At 39.7% G+C, this 27,472-nt stretch overlaps 3 protein-coding genes across 8 annotated transcripts in view; 1 reads left to right on the top strand and 2 right to left on the bottom strand.

The window, feature by feature from the left end:
• Window positions 1-1,785: 1,785 nt before the first annotated feature.
• Window positions 1,786-27,472, bottom strand: part of LOC144650891 (uncharacterized) — a 157,447-nt gene continuing 131,760 nt past the window's right edge. For all 3 annotated transcript variants that reach the window (XM_078510666.1, XM_078510665.1, XM_078510664.1), the window contains exon 3: window positions 1,786-4,882. In XM_078510666.1, coding sequence (XP_078366792.1) covers window positions 3,627-4,882 — 1,256 coding nt within the window. In that variant the 3' untranslated portion in view covers window positions 1,786-3,626. The remainder of the gene's footprint in view (window positions 4,883-27,472) is intronic.
• LOC144648015 (uncharacterized) lies at window positions 4,890-18,325 on the bottom strand (the record flags this gene model as incomplete). The annotated part of the gene is made up of 9 exons (XM_078507670.1): window positions 18,221-18,325; window positions 13,051-13,141; window positions 12,234-12,316; window positions 11,762-11,831; window positions 11,611-11,668; window positions 11,444-11,506; window positions 9,979-10,648; window positions 8,171-8,638; window positions 4,890-7,507 (listed from the first exon to the last, which is right to left on the bottom strand). Coding segments are annotated over exons 7-9 (3,705 nt in total), but the record flags the coding sequence as incomplete, so codon positions are not given.
• LOC144650903 (uncharacterized) lies at window positions 19,048-25,898 on the top strand. 4 transcript variants are annotated; one of them, XM_078510697.1, is made up of 5 exons: window positions 19,048-19,495; window positions 19,583-19,654; window positions 20,190-22,766; window positions 23,259-23,360; window positions 24,228-25,898. In XM_078510697.1, exons 1-5 carry the CDS (start codon window positions 19,330-19,332, stop codon window positions 24,287-24,289), a joined length of 2,979 nt encoding a protein of 992 aa, XP_078366823.1. In that variant the 5' UTR covers window positions 19,048-19,329; the 3' UTR covers window positions 24,290-25,898. The 4 variants fall into 4 exon arrangements, with proteins under 4 accessions (XP_078366823.1, XP_078366821.1, XP_078366822.1 ...); XM_078510695.1 differs by having other exon boundaries at window positions 20,190-23,360; XM_078510696.1 differs by having other exon boundaries at window positions 23,259-25,898.

Consider the following 27,472-nt stretch of genomic DNA (forward strand, 5'->3'; position numbering starts at 1 on the left):
CCACATAGTGAAACACTATTTGAATTGTCACTCAAACTCTGTAATTAAAAGCTCCAGTAAGCGACCACTTTTGACTACGCGAATATCCTGTTTCCAGCATTCGTATTGCTCGAGAGTTAAAAAAACTTGAGGTATGTACACGATACTTCCTCGGATTTACCGTACTGTACCGTACTGTATCATTGCCTATAATGTCCTTTGATAAAGATATGTACAAGATGGTTTACGGCTGGAGAGAGAGCGTTACTCTGAAACGAAATAGAAAGCTTCATGTCAAAAGATCTGGCAAGCCAACCAGTCTCTATTGTTTCAGCGTGTAGTCGCTTACAAGAGCTCAATCTGGTAAACGACCAATTCTAGTAGAAACGACCACCTGCGTAGAATTCCCGAGGTGGTCGATTACCACAGCTTTTTCGACGGTATACGGGAAGTTGTCGCCACCTTTTTGCCATTTTCTTTTTCTTTTTCTCTTTCTTGTTAGTTCCTTGCCCCCGGGTGGGGGATAGGGCCGGATTTTTCTCTTTCTTTTTATTAATACGTATTTAAAATCTATCATTCCTTCTTTGTTTGTGCATGCTGCAAAATTAACTGTAAATATATACATCTCAAAAAGAAGCAAATAACACAACTCTTACTTCTAGACACTGAATTATAGTTAAGACACCGCAATTCTCTTCACAATAGTTCAGTTCCAGTAATACCCGCTAATCACCCTTTCATGTTTCAAGTCACTTTTTTGGTTAAAAAAATAATAATTTATACGATGTGATCGCAAAAGGTAAAAGTGACTTGGTGTCGAAAAAATGCAAAACTGCAAAAAAGTATTATCGCGAAAAGCCTGCATCCAAATCGTGGTTTTCATTTGAATCTTTTTGAAAGATACAAAGTTACTAGATTGCGACCTGAAGAGAAATATCGTAAAAGCTCTATTAATAAGTGGGAGGCGCGGTGGTCTAATGGTTAGCGCGCTCGCCTCCGAGTCGAACGGCCCGGGTTCGAGGCCTGGCCGGGGCGCTGCGTTGTGTTCTTGGGCAAGACACTTTACTCTCATTGTGCCTCTCTCCACCCAGGTGTATAAATGGGTACCGGCGAATTTACTGCTGGGGGGTAACCCTGCGATGGACTAGCATCCCATCCAGGGGGAAGTAGCAATACTCTCAGTCGCTTAATGCTACGGAAACCGGGATAAGCTCCGGCCTGTATGGGCCACTAGGCTCGAAGCAGACTTTACCTTTTCTATTAATAAGGTCCCCCTCTCTTTAAACCTCCCCTCCTCCTCTAGAACTTTAATTATATAAATAAGAACCCCTATCTATTAAGCTCCCCCACTCCCAAGATGGTAGTTCACGACAATCATTTGAATACGAAAACAAGGTAATTTTAGGCTTTTAGAGACTCTCTCTTGCACCACATTTACTTTTTGTTGTTTGCTTTGTGTGAAAATCTGTTACTAAACAGCACAAAAACATTAGAATTTCCACTAAATGTCTTTTATTAGTACCCCAACTGATTTATTTATTTTGAAATAAGTCTTCCCTCCAAAAAATCCTCTTCATATATATTAAGCCGGTGTTCGATTGTGCTAAACAGACAACAGAATAAAAGAATACTAATATCCCTGCCGATCGTGCCACGGCAGAAAGCGATAGTCATTGCTCAGTTAAAAAGATCAAAGTTCAGCTGCCTCGAAGCTGCCCAAAGACCGTTGTGTGCTGAATGTTGACCACGCCACACAAACGTAAAGTGAAGCGCATTAAATCACGTGTTCGTAGTCTTTCAAATGCCAACCTGACTTAGTTGGTTCTTTAACGGAATGGAATATTAGCGGGGAAACTTATCTGCTATGAAATATGCGTATACTATGAAGGAAACGAACATTTTAAGAACTGGACAGTTCTTTATACTACACGATAAACTTTTAACTTAACAGGAAACACTCTCTCTTATTATCTTTTTAACTTTACACTAAAGACAATGCAAACACCTTACAGTACCCGGCAATTCTTTTAATCCTAACAAAACGTACACCATACTCACATACTAACGAAAAAAAGAAAAAAATTAAAATACTTACAATTTAATTTAGATAGAATATCAACAGAGCTGGCAGAAACAGATTTCTTTCTTTGTAGCTGAATTAGCTTTCAAATCGTAATTTATATGGGTTAGTCTATAGGAGGCAAGCGTGGCCGAATGGTTTAGGGCGCTGGTGTTGTAATCCGGAGGTCCCCGGTTCAAGACCTGTTCTGGCCACTAGCTGGATTTGTTTCTCGGTTGTCCCGAGTTCAAATCCTCGACCACGCTGTGTATATAGCCAGCTGGTCTGCCTCCTGCCAGTTGGGATTTTTAACCTTGTTATGTTTATTTAAAATTATTTATTTCCCCTGTTTCAGTGGCATGCCTGTAAACTAGCTATCTCGTTGAGATATGAAGCTAAGTGCATGACCACTATAAACATACTTATTATTATTATTATTATTATTATTAGTCTGGTCTGTACTTATCTCTATATAGAGTGGAACTTTGATCACAGGACAACAACGTCCCTACAGCAGCACAGGTTACCCTCAATAAACTATGGTAGTGTTGGACCAGTCCTTTTTTGTTGGCAAAACTCAACAAAGCGATTTCTTATTGACCTGACTAGCGACAAGGTACCGGAAATGATGGCACACACAAGAATAAGAACACCTTACTAAAAACTAAAACTCGTTAATGAAGCAGAATTCAGACCGGTTCCCAAATCTCTAGTTCGCTAGAGGCTTAACTCACTGCATGTATTTAGGAGAGGAATCCACTGGCGGGAAATAAAACTGTGCAATTAGTCCCTTACTGCAAGCCCCACGACTCTCTCAAGTTTGGCAACGGTAGAGGACTGGCCAGTTTACAGTATTCTATCAGGCATGCTCAGGACACATGGAGGTAAAGTGACCCTCCCTGAGGGGTACCCACCTAGTTAACGTTCACTTGAGTTACAAGAACAAACCTTACTAGTGAGCCGGAATAAAAAGCGTTGTAATTTGCGATTCGGTGAACTTTCCTGCGCTCCTATGTACTCTTTCGCACGACTCCCATTGATAGAATATAAGAACGTGAATCACAATTTCGTGGGGGAAGCTCAATGGCGCGATATACTTGGCGCCAAAATCAATTTTTGCGTCTGGCATCAATTTTGCATATCAGTCTGAAAAACAGGTAATGGCAATTTAGACACATCTGCTTTTTTTTCAAGTTTTAACAGCAGCTATAGTGCATGCTCGTCAGAAAAAGCTGTCTAACTACTCTTGGACACGTACAAGGTTAAAGCAATCGAAAAAAGGTTGGATTTTTCGTCACTCTGGTTATTTTGTTAATGCTGTTTTTACTTTTGGTTATGTATGCATACGATCACATTATGGCTGATGCGCAACATTCACTGCTCAGTTGCAGAACGTTTGCATGCGCATAGTAAAGGGTCATGGGTTTAAATCCTGTTAAAGTTTACGGCGAATCTGTCATGGAAAGCGAATCTGTCACTTTGTTTCATGAAACGACATCTTGTATTGTACGATTTTTGGCTCAGTACAGACTCTAATTCATTTGCTAAGAGGAAATAACCTTTAAGAATAGTTAATACTTAAGACTACCTAAAAATCTAATAATCTTTTCATCAACTCAAGTTCAATCAAAGAGAAGAATTCTTTTCTTATAAAGAAAACGGGAGGAGGTCGTTCTTGTTCTAGCCTATCTTGTTCGACGGTCTCTCGAACATATTCCAAATCTTCCTCAGAACTTGTTCCGTCAATGTCAAGAAACCAAAGCCATGGCAAGTTGGTAATGTGTGGCACGATAGATCTTACTACGTGACCAAGTGGATTGTATGGCAGGCTCAGCATCTCAAGTTTACGAATGAATCGAAAGCTTTCCAGCAGACCGCACAAGTCATGTTCATCCATATTTAAGTTTGCAAGATCTAACTTTGTCAGACTGGGAAAGAACTGGAGGCTTTTGGTGAGTGGAGCAAGACAACTTTTCACGTTGAAACCTCTGAAAGAAAGCTTGTTCAGAGACAGTGTTTTCTTAAATCCACCAAATAGCGCCTCCATTTCCCCAGCTTGCAAAATGCTTTCATCCATCCCAGTTAACTCGAGTTCTTGAAGGGACAACATTTCAGGAAGTAACCAGCCGAGCGCTGCAGCTACTGCTGGAGTCAGAATTATTCCATTCAGTTTCAGTTCCTTGAGACTGTTGAGTGTAAACCCACCGACTTTGTTTACTTCCGCTGTGCAGTTATCTGCATAACTCAGTGGTTTGCCCTTTACGCTCAGTATCTCTAAATTTGAAATAAGTCTTAAGCTTTCCAGGAAACAGCACTGGTCAAGTTCATCCATGTATAGCTCTTCAAGCTTTAACTTTCTCAAATTGGGAAAAAAGCGGAAGCTTTTGGTGAGTGGAGCAAGACAACTTGTCATGTTGAAACCCTTGATAGTAAGCTTGTACAAAGGCAATGGTTTGATAAATCCGCCAAACAACGCCTCCATTTCATCAGTTTTCAAAATGCTTCCTTCTACCCCGGTTAGCACGAATTCTTGTAACGACGACATCTGAGGAAGCGACCGACCGAGCGCCGTGGCTACCGCTGGAGTCAGGATTATTCCATACAGTTCCAGTCTTTTGTGAGGGTTGAGTACGAAACTACCATCTTTGTTTACTTCTGCCGTGTAGCAACCTGAGTCACCCAGCAGAGAACATCCTTGTAACTTCAGTCCCGTCAGATCAGGAATGAATTTTAAGCTCTCTAGCAGACTACACTGGTCATCTTCATCCATGTTTAACTTTTCAAGCTGCAACTCTGTCAAATCGGGGAAGAAGCGAAAACTTTTGGTGAGTGGAGCAAGACAACCTCTTACGCTGAAATCACTGAAAGTAAGCTGGCGTAAAGGCAATGCTTTGCTAAATCGTCCAAATAGTGCCTCAATATCTTCAGCTTGCAAAACACTGCCATCTTCCCCAGTTAACTCCAGTTCTAGTAAAGAAGACATTTCAGGAAGTGACCGACCGAGCGCTGCGGCTGCTGCGGGAGTCAGTTTTATTCCACTCAGTACTAGTGTCGTGAGAGCTGCCCGAATGATACAAGGACATGATGTGTCCCTTGCTTCACTTGCTGCATCGGTCATCACTGCTGCAGAATCACTCAAGTCAAGAAAAAGAGTGATGATGTTGTCAAACCTTGGTAACAGCCTGGACAATGGTTCTGGTACTTGCTTCGAGGGTTTGGTACTAGCTCCAAGGGACTGAAAAAGTTTGAAGTTCTCATGAACTTGAATCCTCTTCAAATGCTTACAATTTCGAATTACTGCACCAAGAGCTTGCCCTGTTTGGTCACTTATACAAAACGTTTGCAGAGATGTTAAGAATTTCAGACATGACTTTTCTGAACAGAAATCTGTGGGGAGAGATGGAACAGAAATCGCGGTAGTTTCCGTAAATAGTCTGGCATGGACATCACAGTACAGGTCCAAATCTGTTATGTAAAGCTGAAACCGACAGTTTCGGAAACAAAGGAAAAACTTGAATTTACAGCGGACACATTCACTTACATTCTGAAACCTTCTTAGAAAGTCTCCAATTTCGAGAACTTCAGAACCGTCAGTTGTTAATGGGATATGTAAGCAATTTAAAAACTTCAGCGACTTATACAGCACTGAGTCTTCAATGTACCCATCAACCAAAAACCAACTAAAAACAAAAGCACAAGAACGTACTAGTCTAGATAATTCGTTCAATGTTGGTATAAAATCAGAAAGCGGCCTGGTTACAAGGATAATTCCATCAATACAATCAAAACAATGACTTATGAGTTCAGCTTTGGAGTGAACTTCTTGGAAGAAATTGTATACCAAGCTGCTGAACCTCTCATGCCTATCAGTGACGTCACACAGTGGCACGTCTGTCTCGTTTTCCACATCGGGTATTGCCTTTGACAAATCCAGTGTTGGGTCAGAGATTCTGACTGATGTCAAGTGCTGAAAAACCTTCACTGCTCCATCGTCAGACGAACCACAAATGAACTGAAAAACATTCTCCAAGGCCTCACAATCTTCCAAGGTGCGGGCGTGCTGTTCAATTTTACCGAGGCTTCCTTCTGGGACACATCTGTGAGTTATGTACCATGCCGCTAAGTATTCCTGAATGCTCTTGTGGATGAAGGATACCATCTCCATTGGTTCCAAACTTGGTCCGTACTCGGATAGTTGAAAAAGGCCAACAATGATACTTTGTTCACCACGCACTTTTTCAGGCAGTTGACCAAACTCGAACATTAGATCACCTTTGAGAAGACCTTCCAAAGCAACCTTTCCTATTTCAACAAGGATCTCTTCGTAATCCGCTTCTTTTAGTTTAGAGGCTTTTGAAGGGAAGTGCTTTCTGTGGCTGTGCTGTAAAACGTGTTTTATTATAGCTCGAAACAATTTACTTTTACTTTCAGTAAGTTTCATTAACTTCTCCTTTTCTTCCTTCCATAGCAAGCAAAAAAAGAGAGTAAGTAACGGAACTCTTGCGAGATCTTCCATGTTACTGTTCCATAGGAAATTCAATAGACCATCCACCTGAGTTTGGGTCCCAAGCATTTTTCTCATAAACTCCTCTCTATCAGACATATTAAACCCGGTGATCTCGGCTTGTATATCGGCAGGTCCTTGTATCTCATCTGCTCTGGAAGATCGAGTGGTTACCAGGACAGTACAGTCTCTCAGAATGTTCCCCTGGAATATTTTGTAGATTGGAGAGTCGCTTCTGCTGCCATACTTTTCTTCTGCTTCGCTTCCGGTGCGGTACTCGTCATAACCATCAAACACAACCAGAATTTTCTCTTGGTTGTTACGGATGTAAGAAAGGAGATCATCTATTGATTTTTCTTCATCCTCTGGAAACAGACGTGAGCAACTTACAACTTCTCTTAACGTCTGGCACTTGGATACCTCTTTGAGGTTAATAGACACAACAAGCTCGAACTTACTCAGTGCGTCTTTCCGTTCCTTATCCATCTTCACGCCAACTTCGCAATCTTCGCCCATATCTTCATTATCTGCATTCGATTCTTCGATATCTTCCATTACGTCTCCATCATCTTCACACTCGTCGTCGCTGAACTTCTTCTTTGCACCTTCCCGTTTCTCGGCCTCTTCCATCTTCGCTCCTTCAAGATTCGACCAATCTACAAGTAGCTTTTTAACGAAAGTAGTTTTTCCAATCCCAGTCTCCCCTTGCACAAGAATTCTCTTTGGCACAGCTCCATTTTTGGTTTTCTCAGTGAGAAGTTCAGTGTAATGGCTCAGTTCCTTTTTTGATGACCCAGCTAAGGTTTGTTCCTCTTTCACCCAGGACAGTCGAGTGTAGATCTGGTCAAGGTCCACCTGAAATACCGAGGACCACACAGTAGTGGGCACCTTGGCTGTTTTTTTATAATGCTCCACAAGCTTCCTCTTGCAGCCTTTGACATCAAACGCGTTCAAAAGAGAAGCATCTGAAGAGAATAAAGCAGAAAAGCGAACTGATATAGAAATGACAAATGAATACTACATTTATTCATATAGCAAAAGCTCCATTAACTGGTCCGCTGTTAAGCAGTCACCCGCTAGTAAGCACTTATCGAACTCCAGATATGGCTCTCTATATCTCATGTTCAGTAAACAATAAAATGTACATCGTATAAGGAATATTCTGCATTGTAGTTCAATTTTTCCGCATCATATGAAATCTAGGACACGTCAATCAAGCAGTCAACCTTTATTAAGTGGACAGTTAAACATTTCCTGAGGGTGACCGCTTAAAACAGATTTGACTGTACTTTTTTTAAGCATACATGTAGATTTTGGGTAAAAACAAAACAACAACAACAACCAAATGTACCCGTGTAGTCGAGGCCCTATTAGGTACAAATGAAGTCATTCTAGGGTTTAATTGTTATGAAAGAATAATTTCGGGAAAGCAAGGATGTTAGGGGTCATGAGTGCATTTCTTAACTTACTTTAGTGTTGCACCTTTGACGTTTCTTTGCTACAACCACCTAATTCGTACGAAAACTAATAATTATTTTTTACTTGAGTACTTAGGGCCGTTTTTAAATGAACGGTGGGCATTTTAAAATAGACATTTCTATATGTATGGAAATTCAAATTAAACTTACTTGGTATGTCATCTTTACTCCTTTTATCTCTGACATCGTTCTCCAACTGTTTTACTCTCTCATCTGTCCGAGAAATGTGTGCTTTTACTCCACTGATATCATCTTTTACTCCACTGAGATCATCTTCCACTCCTTGGACTCGGATCAACAATTCTTCACTGAGAGTTTTCTCAACTGATACGAGTTTTTCCAAAATTTTTTTATTCTCCTTCATTTGCTGTTCTTTCCAATCAAGCACTGCTTCCAACTTCTTATCAAGATCCTCCAGCTGCACTCTTGTTGAAGATTGCTGATCTTGAATTGACGTCACAGTGTTTTGCATTTCAGTTTGTTCTGTTTTTTGCTGTGCCAGTGCCTCCTGGATGACTGTTTGTTCTGCTTCTGCTTTCTTTATGAGTTCATTAACATCTTGTTGCACCAGCGAAAGAAGATTTTGATCCACAGCATGCCCCATACACAGCTGGCAACCTGCAGTCAAACAAAACATCCACAGCTTGACAAAAGGGAAGATAATTTTTGTCAGGGGTTGATGGTTATGATTTGGCTAATTACTGAATGTGTGGTAAGGGTGGCCAGAGAAGGTGTGTAATAGGAGTTTCAAGGAGATGAGGTGGTAAAGCCAGTAGGGGATAGGGTGTGATAAATGTGGCAGGTGGGGAGGGGATGTCTGTTGGAGATTGTAGGGGATAAAGTATGGTAAGGTTCGGGATGTGCTAGGTGATTCAGTCCAGTAGGGTGAGGAGCAGTGTCGCAAGTCTAGTAGGGTGGGTAGAGGTTGAGGTGTGGATGGGCTGGCAGGGAATAACACAGCAAGATATTAACATATTATGTGAAAATATGGTTTGCTAGTGAGCACTCAAAACTTGGCATTCCCATTTTGGGGTAGGGAATGAAATATGGTGAGGTTAGCACATGTAGCTGATAAGTTGTGGTACGGGTTGCAAGGAATCAGATGTGGAAGGAGTTATGGGGAAATAAGGTGTGGGAGCCACGGTGAACTAATGGTTAGTGCGCTTGACTCTGGATTGAGCGGTCCGGGATTGAGACATGGCTGAGGTCATTGTGTTGTGTTCTTAGGCAAGACACTTTACTCTCATAGTGCCTCTCTACGCCCAGGTGTATAAATGGGTACCAGCAAATTTACTGCTGGGGGGTAACCCTGGGATGGACTAGCATCCCATCCAGGGGGGAGTAGAAACACTCCTAGCTGCTTAATGCTACAGATTCCGGGATAAGCCCTCGCCTTTTTACAAGTTGATGGGGCAATAGGGTGTGGTAGGGATTGTGGGGAGTGGCGTGTGGTACGTAGGGCTGGTAAGTGATGCAGTGTGGTAGAGGAAGAGGAATTTGAAGAGTGGTGCAGTAGGGGTGGAAGGGAACAGGGTGTGGTAGGGGTTGTAGGGTATGGGGTGTGGTAGGGTTACTAACTGATGCAGTGTGGTAGGGGAAGGAGTGTGATAGGGACAGTAAGAGAATTTGAAAAGTGGTGCAGTAGGGATGGATGGGAATAGGGTGTGGTATGAGATTAGTAAAACCAGAGCAACAAACTGATCCATTGTGCCGGATCAATTGTACTTGTGTCACACCTGACTTACAGTTGTACATTGAAGAAAAGCTAAGAAATCTCACCACATCCATGTTAAAGTAAGTAATGTGAACGTTATGAATTCTATTCAGTTTCTTTAGCTCAGATCAAATAACAATATCAATCATGATTCATAACTCAGAAAATCACTGATTAAAAAAGACAAACTATAAGGACTTTATGTAGTGCAAGAAATAAATATCTATTAATAAAATATGGTTACCTTTTGTTTTCCAGTCGGAAAGTTGATCTAAAGTGCTCTTCTCCATACCACCAGTCAGTCCCAGACTTCTCACCAAGGTCTCCAGTTTAGAGAAACAATCATTGAAGAGGACATCAGTCCAGTCAGTGACATTACAATGGCCCCATTTGTTTCTAACATTTTCCCTGACATCATCAGCTGAAGCCTGAATAGAAATCAATGGATTTGGGGAAAGGAAAATAGGTGCAGGATTGATATATCCCAACAGGCGAAGGATGGCACTTATGTCCAGTGACTCATCAAAGGCTGAAAATTCAGCAAGATAATCTGGCAGAAACAACTTGGCCAAGTCTACTGAACTGTTGATGTTGTAGTTGTAGAGGTTTTTACGATTGCCATGGTTGTGAAGATTGTTGTTAATATTCTGAAATTTCAATCTTTTAAGGTTGGGATCAGCATTGACATGATGATAAGTCAGTGTCTTTAGGGTACATAGTGCAGTCAGACCGTGGCAGTAGGTGTTATTTGCATAATGTGTGTCCATTTGTTGTCCGACAAAATCTCTCAATACTGGAGCTGCTACTTTGTTCATGGCAATTCCCACAACAAGCCATCTCTTCTCCTCGTCAGAGACCATCATCTTCAGTTTAGAAATTGTTATAAATAATTAGGTAAATTTACATCTTGTGTGCTGGAGAAAAGAAAAATAGGAAAAGAGGATTTTTAGTTAAGTTATACAACTAAATTACTACTTGTGACCAATAAGCAAGAAAGCAAGAACCAGAATTTGAGTTATCGGGGTAAATTTGACCCACATTTTGATCAAGGGTAACGAAATTTTGGTCAAGTTAGCGGGGTTTTCAAGTTATCCGAGTTTGAGTAAACCGAGTAAAAATGACTGAAACGTGGGGTTAAATCCAAGGGGAATAATAAATAATAATAATAATAAATAAATATTTATATAGCGCCTATCCAGGCCTGCTCTAGGCGCTTTACAATAATGTTAAAAAAATTAAGATTACTAAAATTTTAATAAAATAAAATCGATAAAAATTCGCTAAAATGAACTGTATAAATCTTAAAAATTAAAAATGTGCATTAAAAGTAATAAAAAGTAAAAATAACTTAGAATGATAAGTTTTTTTAAAAAGATAAGTTTTGAGTTTAGTTTTAAAATAACATAAATTGTAACAAGACTGGATAAAAAGAGGGAGACTGTTCCAGACTTCGGGAGCGGAGACAGCAAAAGTTCGATAACCAGATAGTCTTCAGATGGAAATTAGTGTGGTTAAGAAGTAATAAGTACATGTAGATCGGAGGGTCCTAGGCGGTTGGAATGGAAATTAGTTCAAGTTAGAGGGATGTTCGAGTTATCCGAGTTCGAATTACCAGGGTTCTTACTGTATGTGTAATCACATATAGTACCATACATGTATAGCTGGCCCACAAACATTTAGCAAAATTTGATGTGCAGTTCTGAACTAACCTTAATAAAACAAACTGGTGACTGTATTGCAATGATGACAAAGAATTGACTTGCAGTCATAAACTGTAAAGAAATACAAAAAATATATATAACATGATAAAAAATTAGAGTCATGTAAAAATTACGGCACACATTTTGCAGGATCTGAAATGTACCTCAGAACTAACCTTTTAAGAAATTAAAGTCCAGATGGCAACAGAATTGACTTGCAGGTCATTAAGTAGACTGTGGAGATAAAATTATTAAGTATAATTATTCTTGTTAAATTACAATCAAGCACAAATTATTGCAATAAACATTTTCTAGGACTGCACTAACCTCAAAGAAAATACTGTTGTGTTGTATTCAAACAGCAAGGAGTTGACTTGCAGGTCATATAATAATAATACTAAAAGGAAATAAAATACAGTATACAAAAATTGGTGGGTGACAGATGGTAACACAATCAACTTACAGGTCATACAGTATACTGTGAAAATAGGAATGTATTAGCAGTTGCAATCATGAACTAAATACTGTCACTTAATAAATTTATATAAAATAATATTATAATCAAATTATTTGTAGTAACAAACATTCCAGATGCAGGACCTGAATGTAGTTCAGTATTAAACTCAAATAAATAGTTAACAACACTTGTGACTGTATTGAAACAGCATGCAAAGAATTGACTTGCGGGTCATAAAACTAATTTTTACCATAAAAAAATACATAAAAATAATTATTATAATCATATACAAGTTAGAGCTGTAACAACATTTGGATATCTGAAATGTAGCACTGGACTGACCTTCAACAAATTAAAGTGCTGTGTTCAACCAACTGGAGACTGATGGGTGAGTTAGAATTGTCTTGTAGCTCATAAACTATGTGCTATATGGTGAAGATACAATAATAATTGTACTGTATTAACACAAACTAAAGGTAATTTCATTGACAGAAATAGAACTGCCCATAGATTTTCACTCAAACTTAATATTTGAATTAAAAGGGATTTGGGGGAAGGGGGGATCCCCATAGGAGCAATTAAGAGTCTAAACCACGTACATATCAGCTTCCAGGAATGTTTTTATTTAAACCATTCACTAAACACTTTGTGAAAGCAGAAAAATATTAAGAAAGGAAAGCATAGGAACAATTTTTGTTAATGTACATTAAATTTTTACGATATCATAAAGGCATGCCCTTTAATTGACAGTGGTTAAATATGTTCCAAGCACTTATTGTTCTTGTGGTCACAATCATCTTTTTATGAGTACTGGGTAAGTTTATGTTTTCGGTGATGATAATATTCTTCTGCCAGGAAAAGTACTTTAATTTACTTATTTTTAGAAGGTAATCACTACACTCAAAATAAGTGAAAAAACTAATAGGTCACCATTTTTTTTATTAAGAAAACATCAATTTTAAAATCTCTCCTGTGTGCCCAGCTGTAGAAAAAAGCCCCAATTTTGTTTATGTGTGGGCACTAACAATGACGTGTAAACTTCTGTGTTGCAAGGATGTGCAATGCACTGAGGAATCACCCTTGGCTAATGATAATCACGTATGGTGATAAACAGTATATTTTGCAGGATCTGAAAATAACGCAGAACTTGTGAACTAACCTTTAAAAAATACCTGGGTGAGTAATCATACTCTGTCATTGATTATTGTATCCAGATGTTGCAATCTGAATTGACTTGTAGGTTATCGGTTCTGGCAGATAAAGGGAAAAAATTCTTAGTAACAGGAAAAACCAATTTAATATTATTTTTAAACATACAAATTGTAAAGGCACAGAAAAAAAAATTAATACTACTTATATTTAATTTGAAGTTGAATTGTCATGTTAATTATATACTGTGACCAAACAGATGGTACATGTAGATAAACCACAGGGCTAATAATTAATTAAAAGCCCTTTTTTGAGTTGTCATTTTCCTCTGTTTTAAATTGAGTCCCCACCATGCACACCTTACAGTATGGAAATGAGTTTTGACAACCGTGCCAGTAACTCATTTCCACATGTTTGTGCACTTGTTTTGAAGCAGAGAAAACAGGCACCACAGAATTGGCCTATTACCGCTGGGTTTGAGGTTTATTCCTCTCATATGCCATCAAACTAAAAGAACTTCCTCTACATTAGAAATGTTGTTGATCCTAATATCCTACATTTTCCATTCTGCGTGACATGCAGTAAGTCTTGCACGTGATCAAAAAAAACAAAAAGTAAAACAAAGCAAAGCATAATTTCTGATGATCATTTCAATAATCTTTATTGCAAGCAAAATCCAAAATCTGGGTCCAAAAATTGGATAAAACCAGGATCCTCTTCAATTGCAGTATCCGCAAATCCGTTAAAAATATGCTCTGAATCCGAAATCTGGGCAAAAATATTATTAAAATCTGTCAATCCATTTTCCTATTCACCCCCCTCTGTTTGGTTTTGGCTGGGTTACTAAAAGTCATTCGGTTACTTAATAATACTGCAATTTAAAGATCTCAGAGCCTCAATGTAATCTTTTCAACTGGAATTTACATATACCGACTTATTGATTTACACGTACCTATTGGTTATATCTATTACTTTCCCCTGATTGGTTTTCACTGATTGAGCACATTAGGGTACAGAAAGGACTATAAATCCATTTTATATCCACATCCCCACATGTAGATGAGATATTATTTTGGGGCTTTGAAAGTCATGAGGAGGCTGCTGTGTTGGGATCATTAATTTAATCTTTTGAACTTTATAGTTCTGAAAGTAGATCTGCCAATTCTCATGCCTGCAGATCGAAAATATTGAACTCACCCGTGTAAAAAAGACACCAGGATCCCGGCGGGGATCCCGCCACGAACCGGGATCCCGTCAAGATCCCGCCGAGATCCCGCCGGGATCCCGACCGGGAAAAAATTCCCGGCACGTCGGGATCCCGCCAAGAATCTTGCCGAGACCGGGATCCCGCCAAGAAAACCGACTTCCCGCCAGGATCCCGCCTGGGTAGAATTTCCCGCCACGGATCCCGGCAAGAATCTTGCCGGGAATTATATTCTCGCCAAGATCCCGGCAAGAAAAAAAAAACAAGCCAAATTTTTCACAGCGTGAATAAATCTCGGTACCGTTCCCGGCGAGATTCAACTCACTTCTCAGTTCTCACCGGGAAAAGTCGATGCTTTGAAATTCTCACAAATAGTATTATGCTGTGGTCAGAATGCAAGTCATGGCGCGTATTGATGAAATAAACTTAAAGTACTAATGAAAGTAGTAATTAAACCAGTTTGATTTTTAAAATGTCTAAAAAATTATAATACGTGACGGTGAGCCGCGGAGGTAATTCCCAGGGGGAAAGTTTTATCAGTCTAGACGAACTAGCGCGACAAAGAGTCGCGTGATAATAAGTGAAGATAAATTAAAAGATAAGAATTTTTATTGATCCGCGGTCTGTTTTTCAATTTTTTTTTAACTCTTTCTTTCTTTTCTTACCTTTGAGGAATCTTAATTAATACCTTTGAGTAATCCAATGACAAAAGCCAATGGCAAATTTCTGTCGGCCTTTTTCTTCCAATTGCAAATGCACTCGGGAATTCGCTGTAATTGCGCTTTTTGCCTTGAAAAAACATCTAGATGCTATTTTAATTGTGGCTCCAAAGAGGATATGAAAGAGATTTATATTTTTAGAGCTAATTTACCTTCCCGAAGACCACCCAGATAGCGAAGAATATTCCCGCCTTTTCCCGCAAGGTGTCGTGAACTGAGCGTTTCGATTGGCTGCCTTAGGTCACGTGGGACATTGTACACGCCACCCTCGGGAAGAGAAAATTTTTTTTTTCAGTTGGAGGATGGAGTGTTTCTCGCTGTGTTTGCTCTTTACAACCAGGGCTGGAAAAATGTGTTTTTTGGCTGCTTTTGTTATGAACTTGAGTTTAGAATCGACCTTACTTCAGGGAAGAGCTCCTCTGTGGAAACTGCTGGAATTTGCTGTTAATTCGAGCGACAGCTTGTTAATTTGACAGCGCCATCTTGTGGGATTCGTCAATGGACTTGTTGAACTTCGAACAGTGGAAGGAGATAGACATTTTGAGTACGGGCCATTTAATGCGAAGTTGTACCTGTTGATGCTTGAGACGTAAACTTATGCTTAAATATTGTATTGTTATTTAAAAAGCTTCGGGAAAGAATGCTCCTTCGTCTTTGGCGGTTCGTTCGCAGATGATCGAAAGATAGTTCGCTCGTTTGGTAGTTCACATCATTGCACCTTCCTTCGCTTGAGCACAAGGTAAAGGTTAGTTGCCTTTGTGTATTTGTTGTCTCGTTCAAAACATTTTACAGAAGAATATTCGCTTTTTTGCTTGTGAACTAAAGCTCGCTCTCTCCGACTTGTGCAACCATTGAGAAATATATGTGCTTGGTAGCAAAACTGTGGCCATCTTTTTCTGTAAGCTTCTGTAAATAAATGATGTTGTTTTGATACAGAACCAGTGTGTTTGTTTTGCCGGTATGCGAAACGCCAAGATATGTTTACTATGGTTTTAATTAGTTTGTCAGTATTTGATCTACGCTGTAAATAAATGCCAGAGTTCCTGCCATGAATCTCTTCGAGAAAAGAAATTGTCGGTAACCAAAATTCTTGCCAGGATCCTTGCCATGAATCTTGTCAAGATTTTGGCAGCGGGGAATTTCTCATCAGGCCAAGATCTTGGCGAGATTCTCGGCAAGATAATTCGCCGGGAATCTTGGCGGGATTATGGCCGCCGGGAATTCGTTTCCCGCCAGGAATCCCGGCCGGCATCCTGCCGGGATCCTGCCGGGATTATGGCCGCCGGGATTTTTATTCCCGGCAGGAATCCCGGCGGCCATAATCCCGCCAAGATTCCTGGTCCCGTCCCGCCGGGATCCCCGCCGGGATCCCGGCAAGATCCCGCCAAGATCCCGGTTGGTTTTTTACACGGGCAGGTATACAGGCCAATTTCTCACACCTGCCTGACAATTTACATTTCTCACTCTTAAAACCCATTAAAGGAAAATTCAATTCAATTTTGGTGAAAAATTATTCAGAAAAACAGCATCTGTGTTTGAGTCCATTTCCTACAGTTTGGCAATCATGTTTGAAAGTCAGAACATCTTTGGAAAATGTGGAGATGGCAATCTCACGCCTATGACTTGAGAAAAGTTGGCAGGTATGTGGAAGGGTTAGGAAAAAATTTACCAGTAGCTCTTTTCTGAGGGTTTTTAAGAAAAATTAGGTAATAGTTATTTTCTGAGGGGGAGCTTTGTGCGGTGGATGGGGTCAGGGGGCGGGAGCCTGGGAGAAAGGGGAGATAAGTGGGAGATGAGAGAACGGGAAGCGGGATTCCAAAGGTGATGGGAACCAGGAGTAAAATTTTGCAACTATTATATTTCGCAATATATATGGGACAAAATGGAGAGAATGGCTACGGAAAGAGGCAGGAGTAGAAAATACAGGAATGGGGAGTAAAAGGCAGGGAAGGCGGAGGTTCAGACCCCCCCTATCCCCCTCCACCATGTGTGCACTGATCTTGAACTTTCTTTTTTTGGGGGGGGGTTATATCCCAGGGGGGTACTTCAGCTTGTAAATGACAGGGATGATTGAAGAATTTTTTGGGTTTGAAATTTTTGATTCTGGGATCAGTTCCAGAAGCGTTTGAACTCCTTCCCCTTGATTGGCCACAAAAATATTTTTGTGGCCAATCAGCGAGGTTGACTCTGACGTCTTCTTACACGAAGTTGTTTTCCTCATAGACTCGTCGTTGTTGTTAAGCCCGTCCATCGGATGATACTATTATTTATTATTATTACGTGGGTCTCAGATAAAAAAGCAAAACAAAAACAAAACAACGAGGCCTGGGAATATGTTAAATGTAGCATAGCGCAAGGAAACCAAAAGTTTTTAAAGCTATACGCGAGCACCTCTTGTTTATAAGTTTTGTTTTTGTTATTTAAATATCCAACAAATTAAACAAAAACCCTTTGTTTTAACTGTCAAGCTGGCAACAAAATAACAATAGGTGACGACAGCGATATCTTCACTAACGCGTGGCCCGTGCAGTGAAGTACCCAGACCGTGGCAAGTTCCAGAAGTCGGGCAACGACCGAGAAAAATAATAAGAATTGTTGTTTACTTGAATAACTATTAAAAAGCGCGCAACTAACAGTGTAGAACTGGCAGTCGTCTAAGGCTTATTTTTTTCTGAGACTCTCCATGTAATAGCATCCGATTGATGGGCAGAGCATCCACGACGAGTCTATGAGGAAAACAACTTCGTGTAAGAAGACATCAGAGTCTCCTGGCCGGTCCTCGTCGCTGATTGGCCACAAAAATATTTTTGTGGCCAATCAGGAGGAAGGAGTTCAAACGCTTCTGGAACTGGTTCGGTAAGACAAAGTGCCCAGGGGCTGTTACGCTCTATGTTGTAAACTTTTGCCCGAAAATCCCGTTGTCCCGATAAGCTGCCCGTCGCCCCCACTAACTGCCCCTGGGTCTCCGAGGATGAAAGCATACAGGAATTCGAATTAAAAACAACAAATTGTTACAAAATATGTATATATTCTGCAATCTACCTACAAAAAGGACCAAACAGTTCCATGTGAACATGCTATCAAGAAAACCAAAATTAATTGAGGCGCAAGTGATCCTGACGAAGCCAGCAAAATAAAAGCGAAAGTAATTTCGCTTCATTAAATTGCGGAAGTGATTTTGTCTTCTTCACATCACTGAAGAAGGAATTAATCGAAAAGTTTAACCTTCTAGATGTTATTACTGTATGTATACATACCTTGCAGCTTTATATCTAATCATCAAACAACATGCTGAAATGGATATTTTGTCCGCCGTCGCAAACCTTCCAACAACGAGCACTTGCATTTCTTTAGCTCAACTGAGAAACAAGCAAGCCTCGTTCCAGACTCCAGCGGTTTTCACGTCCCCACCCCTCCTGCTCTTCTTCCCTCTCCTCCCCTAAAGTATCCACCAGAAACCGGGTTTAACGTAACAATTTCAAATACATGTACTTGAGATGAAATAATCTATTCCTGTCTCGATTTGTAAGAAATTTCGAAATCTCTGCAACTATAAATCAGGGGCCATAATCGATTATGGCTCCTGTTATAAATACATTTGTCAACAAAGCCGCAATTATGTACCAAACTAAAACTTAAAATCTATAATGCGTGATAATGGGAATGAGGGCCTCGGCATTATTGGTTTTCGGGTCCGAGACAGTATGTTGGGTGCGAAAATCTTTTTTCCACTGTTTTCTCCTTCACCCTCTGCACCCCGTGCTTTGCATGATCCTTACTCCGCTGCCTCAAAATAAGACAATTCTAACTTGGAAGATTTTATCTCTCGCGGCACTGCCGAATGAAGAGTAGAGAACTATAAACCGGTAGAGGAAACATTTCCGGGCGCAGCAATTTCATCTCTTACACGCGTAGACTGTAAAACAGTCAGTATTTTGTGTATTTTGTGCGAACACGCGCGGTCTTCAAACGAAAGATATGGAGCAAGTGTAAAAACGGAGAGTAAGACTGGGGAGAGGGAATATTGGGGATTATTACTAAAAAAATTAACAAAGGAGACTATTGTCTGATTGGTCAATTGCTCCCCTTGTTCCCAGATCCCCGTAAATGCGCGCGCCATAAAAATGTATAAACAAAGATGGCGGTCGAAGGGGGCGATTTCTAGTTGTCTTTGCTTGATCACTTGTTCTAGAGTTTTAGGTAAATGTAGCAATTTCAGGCGTCGTCCTCTTCCACAGAATGGCGGGAAAATATTTAGCACGGGGTGTTTTAGGGGCGGGAAAATTTTTTTTTGTCGGGTTTTCGCTTTTCGAGCGAGCGAGCAGGGAAGCGACTTTCTATCTCTCGCTTGTTATTATGCACAAAAATGTATCGAAACAAGTGTGCAACCTGCGGGAAAACATGGTCAAAAAGTCCCTATGTGCGGTCTGCAGGAGAAGACTTTAACTGCAGAAAATGCTACGCTAAGCTGAGGAGGGAAACGAGTAAGAATCCACTCGGTGAAAGTCTGGCGGTGTCGTCAAGTGAAGCAGGTAGGTTCAAATCTTTTTCCAATTTGTCAAATTATTTTTGTTATTATCCTTTTTGTTAAACGATAAGCTTTTTTTTACTGCTCACAGAAAAGCTCCCAGAAGTAGTGCTGCCGGCGCCGCCTTCAAATACCAGCGACAAGGAGTTTCTGAAAGTTACCGGTAGGCTAGCGTGAAATATTTTTGTTTCTTTCATTACGTTTATTTTTTGTAGGCGTAAATTTTTCCCGCGAGGTGTAATATTGGTCGATATTGTGAATGAAATTTGAGGTCATTTAAAGGTAGCACTGATTTCAATATTGCGGAAGGAAATGTTGTTGATTGTTACCTGAAACTGACAAATTCGGGGAAATCCTTTTATTTTGGCTTGCTCAAATGTGGACCTGCAGTTCAAATAAATTTAAAATATATATATATACCGGTATATACTTCTGGCTAAGATGACATAAAAATTTAATAAAAACGTTTCGGTCGTACGACCTTATATATGTCTCTAAGCTGATGTGTGAATAAACAAAATTCGTATGCCAGTCTTAAGAATTTCAGCGAATATAGTAACTGTACAAAAAACAAAAACTGTAGAAAAAACGCGTGTGATTATTTAGTTTAAAATGGGTAAACAGTACCAATTCATGCCTATTTTTTCTTCAATTCACCAAGTCCTGACATTTCTCTATGTCAAACCCACTTCTTTTAGGTGAAAAATATGCTGATGAAGTAACAAGACTACAAGAGGCCATTCAGCACCACTGTGGAAAACAGAAACATCAACCCATATATCAGCCAACAGAGTTTTATAATTTTTGTTGTAAAGCCGGTGCAGCAAATCTTTTCAATTTTATTTTGTCTTGCATGACTTCCTCTCGCCATTCTGAGGAAAGAATTTTGTTAAATCGTAAACGAACTGTTGTTATTTTGTATCAGTTATGTTTTGGGTTGTCTCAAAAGTGTAATTTCTTTCAAGAGGATAATGGTTTATTTTTAACGTTTTGCAATTTGACCCAATCTGGTCTTGAGACTCAGCGGCAACTGGGCACAAGCTGTTCAAGCAAAGTGATAACTAGAAATCGTGCCACTATTGCCAAAGAAAATTTAACATTAAGTAACGAGGCCATCAAAGAAGCTATGGACAAGAAGTATGCCATCCTACTGATGATAGATGACTATCACAACATCCATACCATCCGGAGACCTACAGATGAGGAGGCTACTTCCAAAGCAGATCACATGTGTACCATCATCATCAAGATCATCAAAGAAGCACCTGCTATTCCTTTTAATTTAGTTAATTTAGTTCAAAATCCTCGTGGCATTGATATTGATCTTCTTGTAAATAATTTATGTTCTGCTCAGTTTTTTGGTAAAGTTAGTTCCTGTTCTTTTGCCTCATCAATGCCACAGTTGACCTGTCAGGCATTTGATCCACTCATGGGTAGACATCAAATGGAAGCCCATGACTACCAGGCTCAAGACGCACGATCTTTGCGTTCCTTCAAGGATGTCTATTTAATTGATTTTATTGAGTCACCTTTAAAGAGTAAGAAGGATTATGAGCATGCCTTAAATATTGTTTTACAATCTAGCATGAGAGAATATCTCTCAAAGTTTGTTGTTTTAATGCCAGCTGACTGGCCTGGCCAATATTTTCCTAGGCAATTAGTGTACCAAAAAGCCAGTCAGGCAACAGCTGCAAGCAATATTTCCCAGGGCTCCTGTCGTCACCCACTTACCTCAGTCATCCCCACTCTCGGCCCCTTGCATGTGGACCTTAATGCCGATGAAGATATTGTTGTTGAATTCATGCCATTCATGCGACTTGTATACGAGTCTGTCTTTCCAGGTAGGAAACTGGCTGACAAACCAAAACCATGGCGCATACAGTTTCTCCTGGAACTCATTTATGGTGGGTGGACTTTGGTAAGAACTGTCGTCAAGACTGTGTTCTGTCAAGTTAAAGATGTCCAGTATGGTGTTTTGTTGAATATTTTAGATAATTACATTCCTCTGACACTTTGCAGTTACAGCATTTTATTTAAGTTGAACCATTTTGATGACTATTTTTGTTCAATTTTTAGGCTGTGGATAATGTTTTTTTGTTTTCACAGGAAAAACTATAACAAAGCACCCTTGTTCTGGTTGAGCAACATTTTATTTTGGAAGACGCAAGGGTGCAAAGATGTTTATAATTTCTTTTGCAGCTACCTTAATGTTATTGATGAATATTTTGTTGAGTTTGTCCACAGCCTTGCACGGAAGTCAACCAACCCGAGTGACACCCCTGAGCAACTAAGAGAGAAGTTGTTTTCTCTGTTTGCTGCTGGTGAAAGGCAAACAAACTTCCGTGCAGCCTTTACTCCACACAAGAACTATGTGTTTAGTCGACGTCAACTCACTTCCTTATTTTCCAGGGTTGCCTCTATTATTGTTAGTATTTTGAATTCAATTGTAAATGCACCGGGAGCAGCTCATCCTTTACCCAGAGCACCAAGACAAAGGAGAGATGTCTGTCTGTGGAGTGTGCCAGCCCTGTTTGGGGATAAACCCATGAAAACTGATGTCATGCCCCTTGGCTTTCAGTTTTGTCCCCACCCTGATCAGGGCAAAAGGTGTGACCTGGCAAACTGCACCATTTCAATTGATACCCCTTGGAAAATGTTTGAGGGTTGTTGGCATTCTTTTCATATTTCTTGTTTGGATGTTGTTGATGTTTGTCCTATTTGCAGGAAAGGGATTGAAAATGCAATGCGATCTCTGTCAGCTGTTGCTAATAAATCTGTTCATGCTCAAGGGAATGCTGGGGACACTGATGCCAATGATGGCAGTGGTGGTGTGGAGGGTGCTGCTGAGAATGATGATGCTGGTGTTGAAGAGCCCCTGACCTCTTCGACTGATGAAAATGTTGACCAAGTCCTTCAGAGTTTAACTCTTAAAATAATGGCTTTTCCTGTTAGACCTCCACCAGTTCAGCCCTTGTCTTCAGTGAGGAGCTGTACATCACCACAACCTCAAACAAGTCAACCAACCTCTTCAACAAGGAGCAATACATCATCACAACCACCAACAAGTTCAACAAGCAGCAGTACATCATCACAACCACCAACAAGTTCAACAAGGAGCAATACATCATCACAACCACCAACAAGTTCAACGAGCAGCAGTACATCATCACAACCAACACCAAGTCAGCCTTCGTCCCAGCGGAGACCTCCCCACTGCGGCACCTGTGGTCACATCCAGCAGGGTCATCATAGGCTTGTCTCATGTGAAACATTGGGTAAGTCTTGTCCAGTTTGCCCCTCTCGGTTATGTTCAAGAGAGGGGCACGCTATACCTTGTGTATGCCAGTGGTGTACCAGTCATTCACAAACAAACATATGTGTGTCTAATTTTTCTCTTTCACAGGGCCCAAATGTTGTACAGGAAACACATTTCAGTGCTAATGTAACTGAATGGCTGATTTCAGTTTCACAGTCAACAGTTACATCTGATCAAATGGGCAGTAATGCCTGCACAATTATTGCTGTTTATGGTGCTGTTAATTTTCTCTCTTCAAACAGGAGTTTGCCTTCACCAGCTAACTTACCAGAGGAGTTTATTTCTGATTTCAAACAGTTTATGATTTATGGAAACCAGAGCTACAACTGGCTTGGCAACCAGCAGCCAACATACAGTGCACCAGAAATAATAAGTCACCCTCAACTGGGTTTTTCAGGGGTGGTGAAATGTGGGGATGAGTATCAATTTAACAGTTTTTCTCTTTTTGCAGATGAACTTCAGCATCTGGTTGCAAGACCAAATCATACTAAGCTTGCAGCAGTATTGATTTTGCCACCAGACAAATCTATGCTGCTTCTAATTGGTGTAAATGGTGAGTCCATGCTTATGGAAAGTCACACCCACCAGGGTACGGGAGCAATTATTGCTTGTTCTGGGCCAAGCAAGCTGGAAGAAATGGCTTGTTATATTGAGTTTATGGCTAAAAGGGATTGGACATCTAACCCCACCCCATTTGATGTCACTTTCGTTTCATTGTCATAAAAAGTTTTCCTGCATAAGTGGACTCTCAGCTAAAAATGACGAGGAGAGTTGCTTCACCTGTCAGAACCATTTTTGGTGCAGGGGGGGGGGGGGGGAGGGGGGTTGGAGGCTTGGCAGTTAACAAGTTGAAGGGAGTACATTACAATGTCCATGACATTTTATACATGTAACTAGTAGTCTATGTATAAAACTTTTTCTTGGAAAAGTGTTTACCCCTTGGGAAATTTTACTCACAGCCCAATAAATTCTTGAAAAGGGATTGCAATGAGGAGTGACATTGATAGTCAGTATATAAATTGATCATAATTCCCAAATGTTTTTTCCTTAACAGGGCACTCAAACAGTTCTTTTCAGAGCTACTTCAAACGGTTCTTTTCGGAGCCACTCAAACGGTTCTTTTCAGAGCCAATGGTTGCCTGTGTATTTTTCCTTTGTTTTTAGTGTGAATCAAATACAAATTGTTATGCTTAAATATTTGCTGAAAATGCACAAAAACGATCTGATAGGAGATACTAGGTAAAAAAAAGTTATGGCTTTTCAAATTGCATACATTACATGGAACATATTCTCTTTCTCTCATATATCTTTCTTATTCTTTTGTCTCTTTCTCTCTCTCTCTCTCTCTTTTGAGTTGGCCATTAATTGAAATTTACAATTATCTTACCTAAAACATTGATGCTCTCATGATTGTTTCTAGCCATTTCACCACTTCAAACAGGATACAAAGGTAAGTGTGCAGGCAAGGTTCACATTGTTTAAGGGAGAGGGTGGTTTCTGAGGGGGGAAGTAAGTAGACCCATTTCAATGATTTCTTTTTTTTTTAAAGACAACCTGAAACTTGCATTTACAGAGATCCCTTGATATTTTACACAAATGACCACGAAAAAATATTGCTTGCACTTTTTGCTTTATTTTTTAATTCATAAATAATTTCCATTTTTGATGACATATTTCATCTCCACATTAAAACATTGAAAACCTCAATAATTAGCTTGCTCAGAGCAGTTGTATGCTTGTCTTAGTTTACTTTTCAGTATGATTTAGTTGGTAGACAACTTGCCCACCCCCTTGCCCACTGGGCACGTAAGCATGGGAAATTACTAGTCCCGCACAAAAATCTGGTTGTCCTGAACAACCAGAAGACACCTTTTTCAAGCCCTGCTTAACTATTATGGGCTAAATAATAGAGACAACATACACTAAATGGAAATGTTCTATAACAAGCCATCATCATTATGTCACATCTTGTATAATTATTAGTATTGATCAAAAGGTTTGTTAACAAAAAAACCTTTTAGTGTGTTTTTTACTTCAGTTTGTGAGCAGAAACAGGTCCTGAAAAGTTAGTTGTTTTTGCTGACAATTAAAAACAGCATAAAAAAAGGAAACAGTGAATCAAATTGTTGTTTAAAAGAGGTGTGCCATTAGTGCCACTTTGTTTGTGAAATTATTTGTAGTGTAAGGCATGTTTGAGCCCAGCTCAGATCATTCTACTATTGTAATGTTAAGGTTGTACTTTCTTGAAAACCAACAATACTTAATGTTGCTTTGCATAGCAACCAATGGTCCAGCCCAGTCAAAATGTGTTTAATTATTAGGAGAGAGGGCCGAGAGGTCCTTGCCTTACCGGGCGTAGCAGGGGAGCAGGGGCATGTCAAGTGGCCCATTTTCCCAAAAAATGTTAAAGGCATTCAGTATATGTTCAAGTTACTGGAGTCCCCAGTAACTGCACCACTCAGCATTTTTACTGGGCTGATGGTCATAGCACAGCTTTATTGTTATTTGTTAAACAAATAACCCAACAAACAAATCACCATCTGAAGGTGATTTTAAAAATCTCCAAATAACTGTTTTTAGAATATGGTACATTGTAAATTTCACAAATGATACATGTAGAGTGTATGCGTTTTAACATACCGGTATGTGCAGTTTTGTAAATATTTGATTATTTTACCTTATTTTAGTATCCATTATATTTATGCTCTGTAAATACATCTTAAATTAATGATCTCACTTGTGAATGCTATATATATATTATAGATATTATTGAAAGGTATAAATTTTAAGATTTGTATATTGTAAATTTTATATAAAAGTATGCTACATTTACATTGTACAAGAATTCCACGTAACTTTGTATCTTATGCTTTTTACATTATAACTTAATATTCATGTACAGGTGTAATTAGGATGATTGTGTACATTAAATATATACAATGTTGATTTTAAGTCTTATTTTTTTATCGATTTCATATCAAGAAAATTAAGAGTGAACTGATATTATCTTTTGTTTTCTTTCAAAAGGCAAATCATTTTAAAAGCGTTAATGTCATTTGACCGCACGATAATAAAGCGCCAGCCTGATGCATATGGTGGCATGATATGTGTATTGAGACTTATGAAAGCGCTTATTCTTGATGCAACTATTGGCTACACTTTCCCATGTCATTTTCGCACGCCTTGCCACTTTTATTTTACCGATCTCATTCTCACCTAATTCTTTATTTATTCCTCTAAACCCTGTTTAAAGCGATTGCTGTATCACGAACTCGTTTCTGACAAGTGGTGCTGAGATAACTAGGTAGCAACTAAGTCTTCTGCGTTTTTGCCAAAAATATTTGCACGCGCGTAGTTTCCTCTATTTTTTTCATTTCATATATCATAGCAATGTAATCTAAAGACACCTCAAAAAGAGAAGAAATTTCTTAGCTTTACATGGTTGCAATTAACAGACCCAAACATTCGCAAAGTAATTGACAAAATTAAGAAAACTGAGACGCCATTGTAAAGTAATTATTGACGCGTTTATAAACAACAGTGAAGGCCTTCGTCGTGTTAGTGTTGAGCGCTGCCACTTTAAATAAGAAATACTTTTCACGATGTTTTTCCTGGATGTTCAAACTTTTATCACAAAATGGGGTTTCTTGTATCAAAGCCTATTACAAAAGTCTCGGAACTTGAAAGCAAAATATTTTTTTTGAGCAAAATAAAATTTTCTGCCACTTTTACACAGTAAGATGCTTGCGTATAGTGTTCATATTTCGCTTAAACGGCCAAAATTAGCTTCATTTCTTCCCCGGACCGTTTTTCCACTCTAACCTCGACCGCATTGTTTGGTTTCTTAAGACGAAAAAAAAAAATAACGGCAGATCAGATGCCGTTCACGAGTTAGCTGTCATCTGTTAACTCCCTCTTGGCAATGAAGTTGTCGTTGTCACTGTTTTAAACGCAAATTATCTTACAATACGATCAAAATTACACATTTCAGTTTGAGTTTCACTTACTTTATTTATCAACAGCCCTTGTTCTTGCGTTGGAAGTTTTCTACACTAAAGAAAGCCACCGTCAGGATGGAAATTATTTCCTCTGCTCCTCAAAAACTTCGTCGTTTATCAATGAACTTTTGACTCGTCACTTTTCTTGGATTTACTGATCTCGCGATGTTTCCCTTTAAAATGAATTAAAGTAGACTGCAAAGATGAAGTATAAAGCCCAGTATTTTACACGATCTGCCTGCTTTACATTTATTCTGCGTCGTTTCCGTATAAGCAAACAGTAAATAGTCAATGGCAAAGCCATCTGAAAGTCCTGCAAGCGCCTTCCCTCGTTTTCCCGCCGTTCGAACAAAATGGACTGGATTCAAACTCGTTTCCAGATCCCGCGTAACATTAGTCTCCTTTGTTAAAAAAATTAGCAATCAGGCGCTATCCCGCCAAAACTTACGCTTCACGAGCTATCCCGCAAGAAAACCACATCACACTATCCCGCCAAAACTTACGCTTCAGGAGCTATCCCGCAAGAAAACCACATCACACGGGCTATCCCACCAAACCTTACGCTTCATGAGCTATCCCGCAAGGAAACCACATCACACGCGCTATCCCACCAAACCTTACGCTTCATGAGCTATCCCGCAAGGAAACCACATCACACGCGCTATCC

The sequence above is a fragment of the Oculina patagonica genome, chromosome 4, assembly GCF_052425735.1.
Source record: "Oculina patagonica isolate OP01 chromosome 4, crgOcupat, whole genome shotgun sequence".
Classification (NCBI taxonomy): Eukaryota; Metazoa; Cnidaria; class Anthozoa; order Scleractinia; family Oculinidae; genus Oculina; species Oculina patagonica.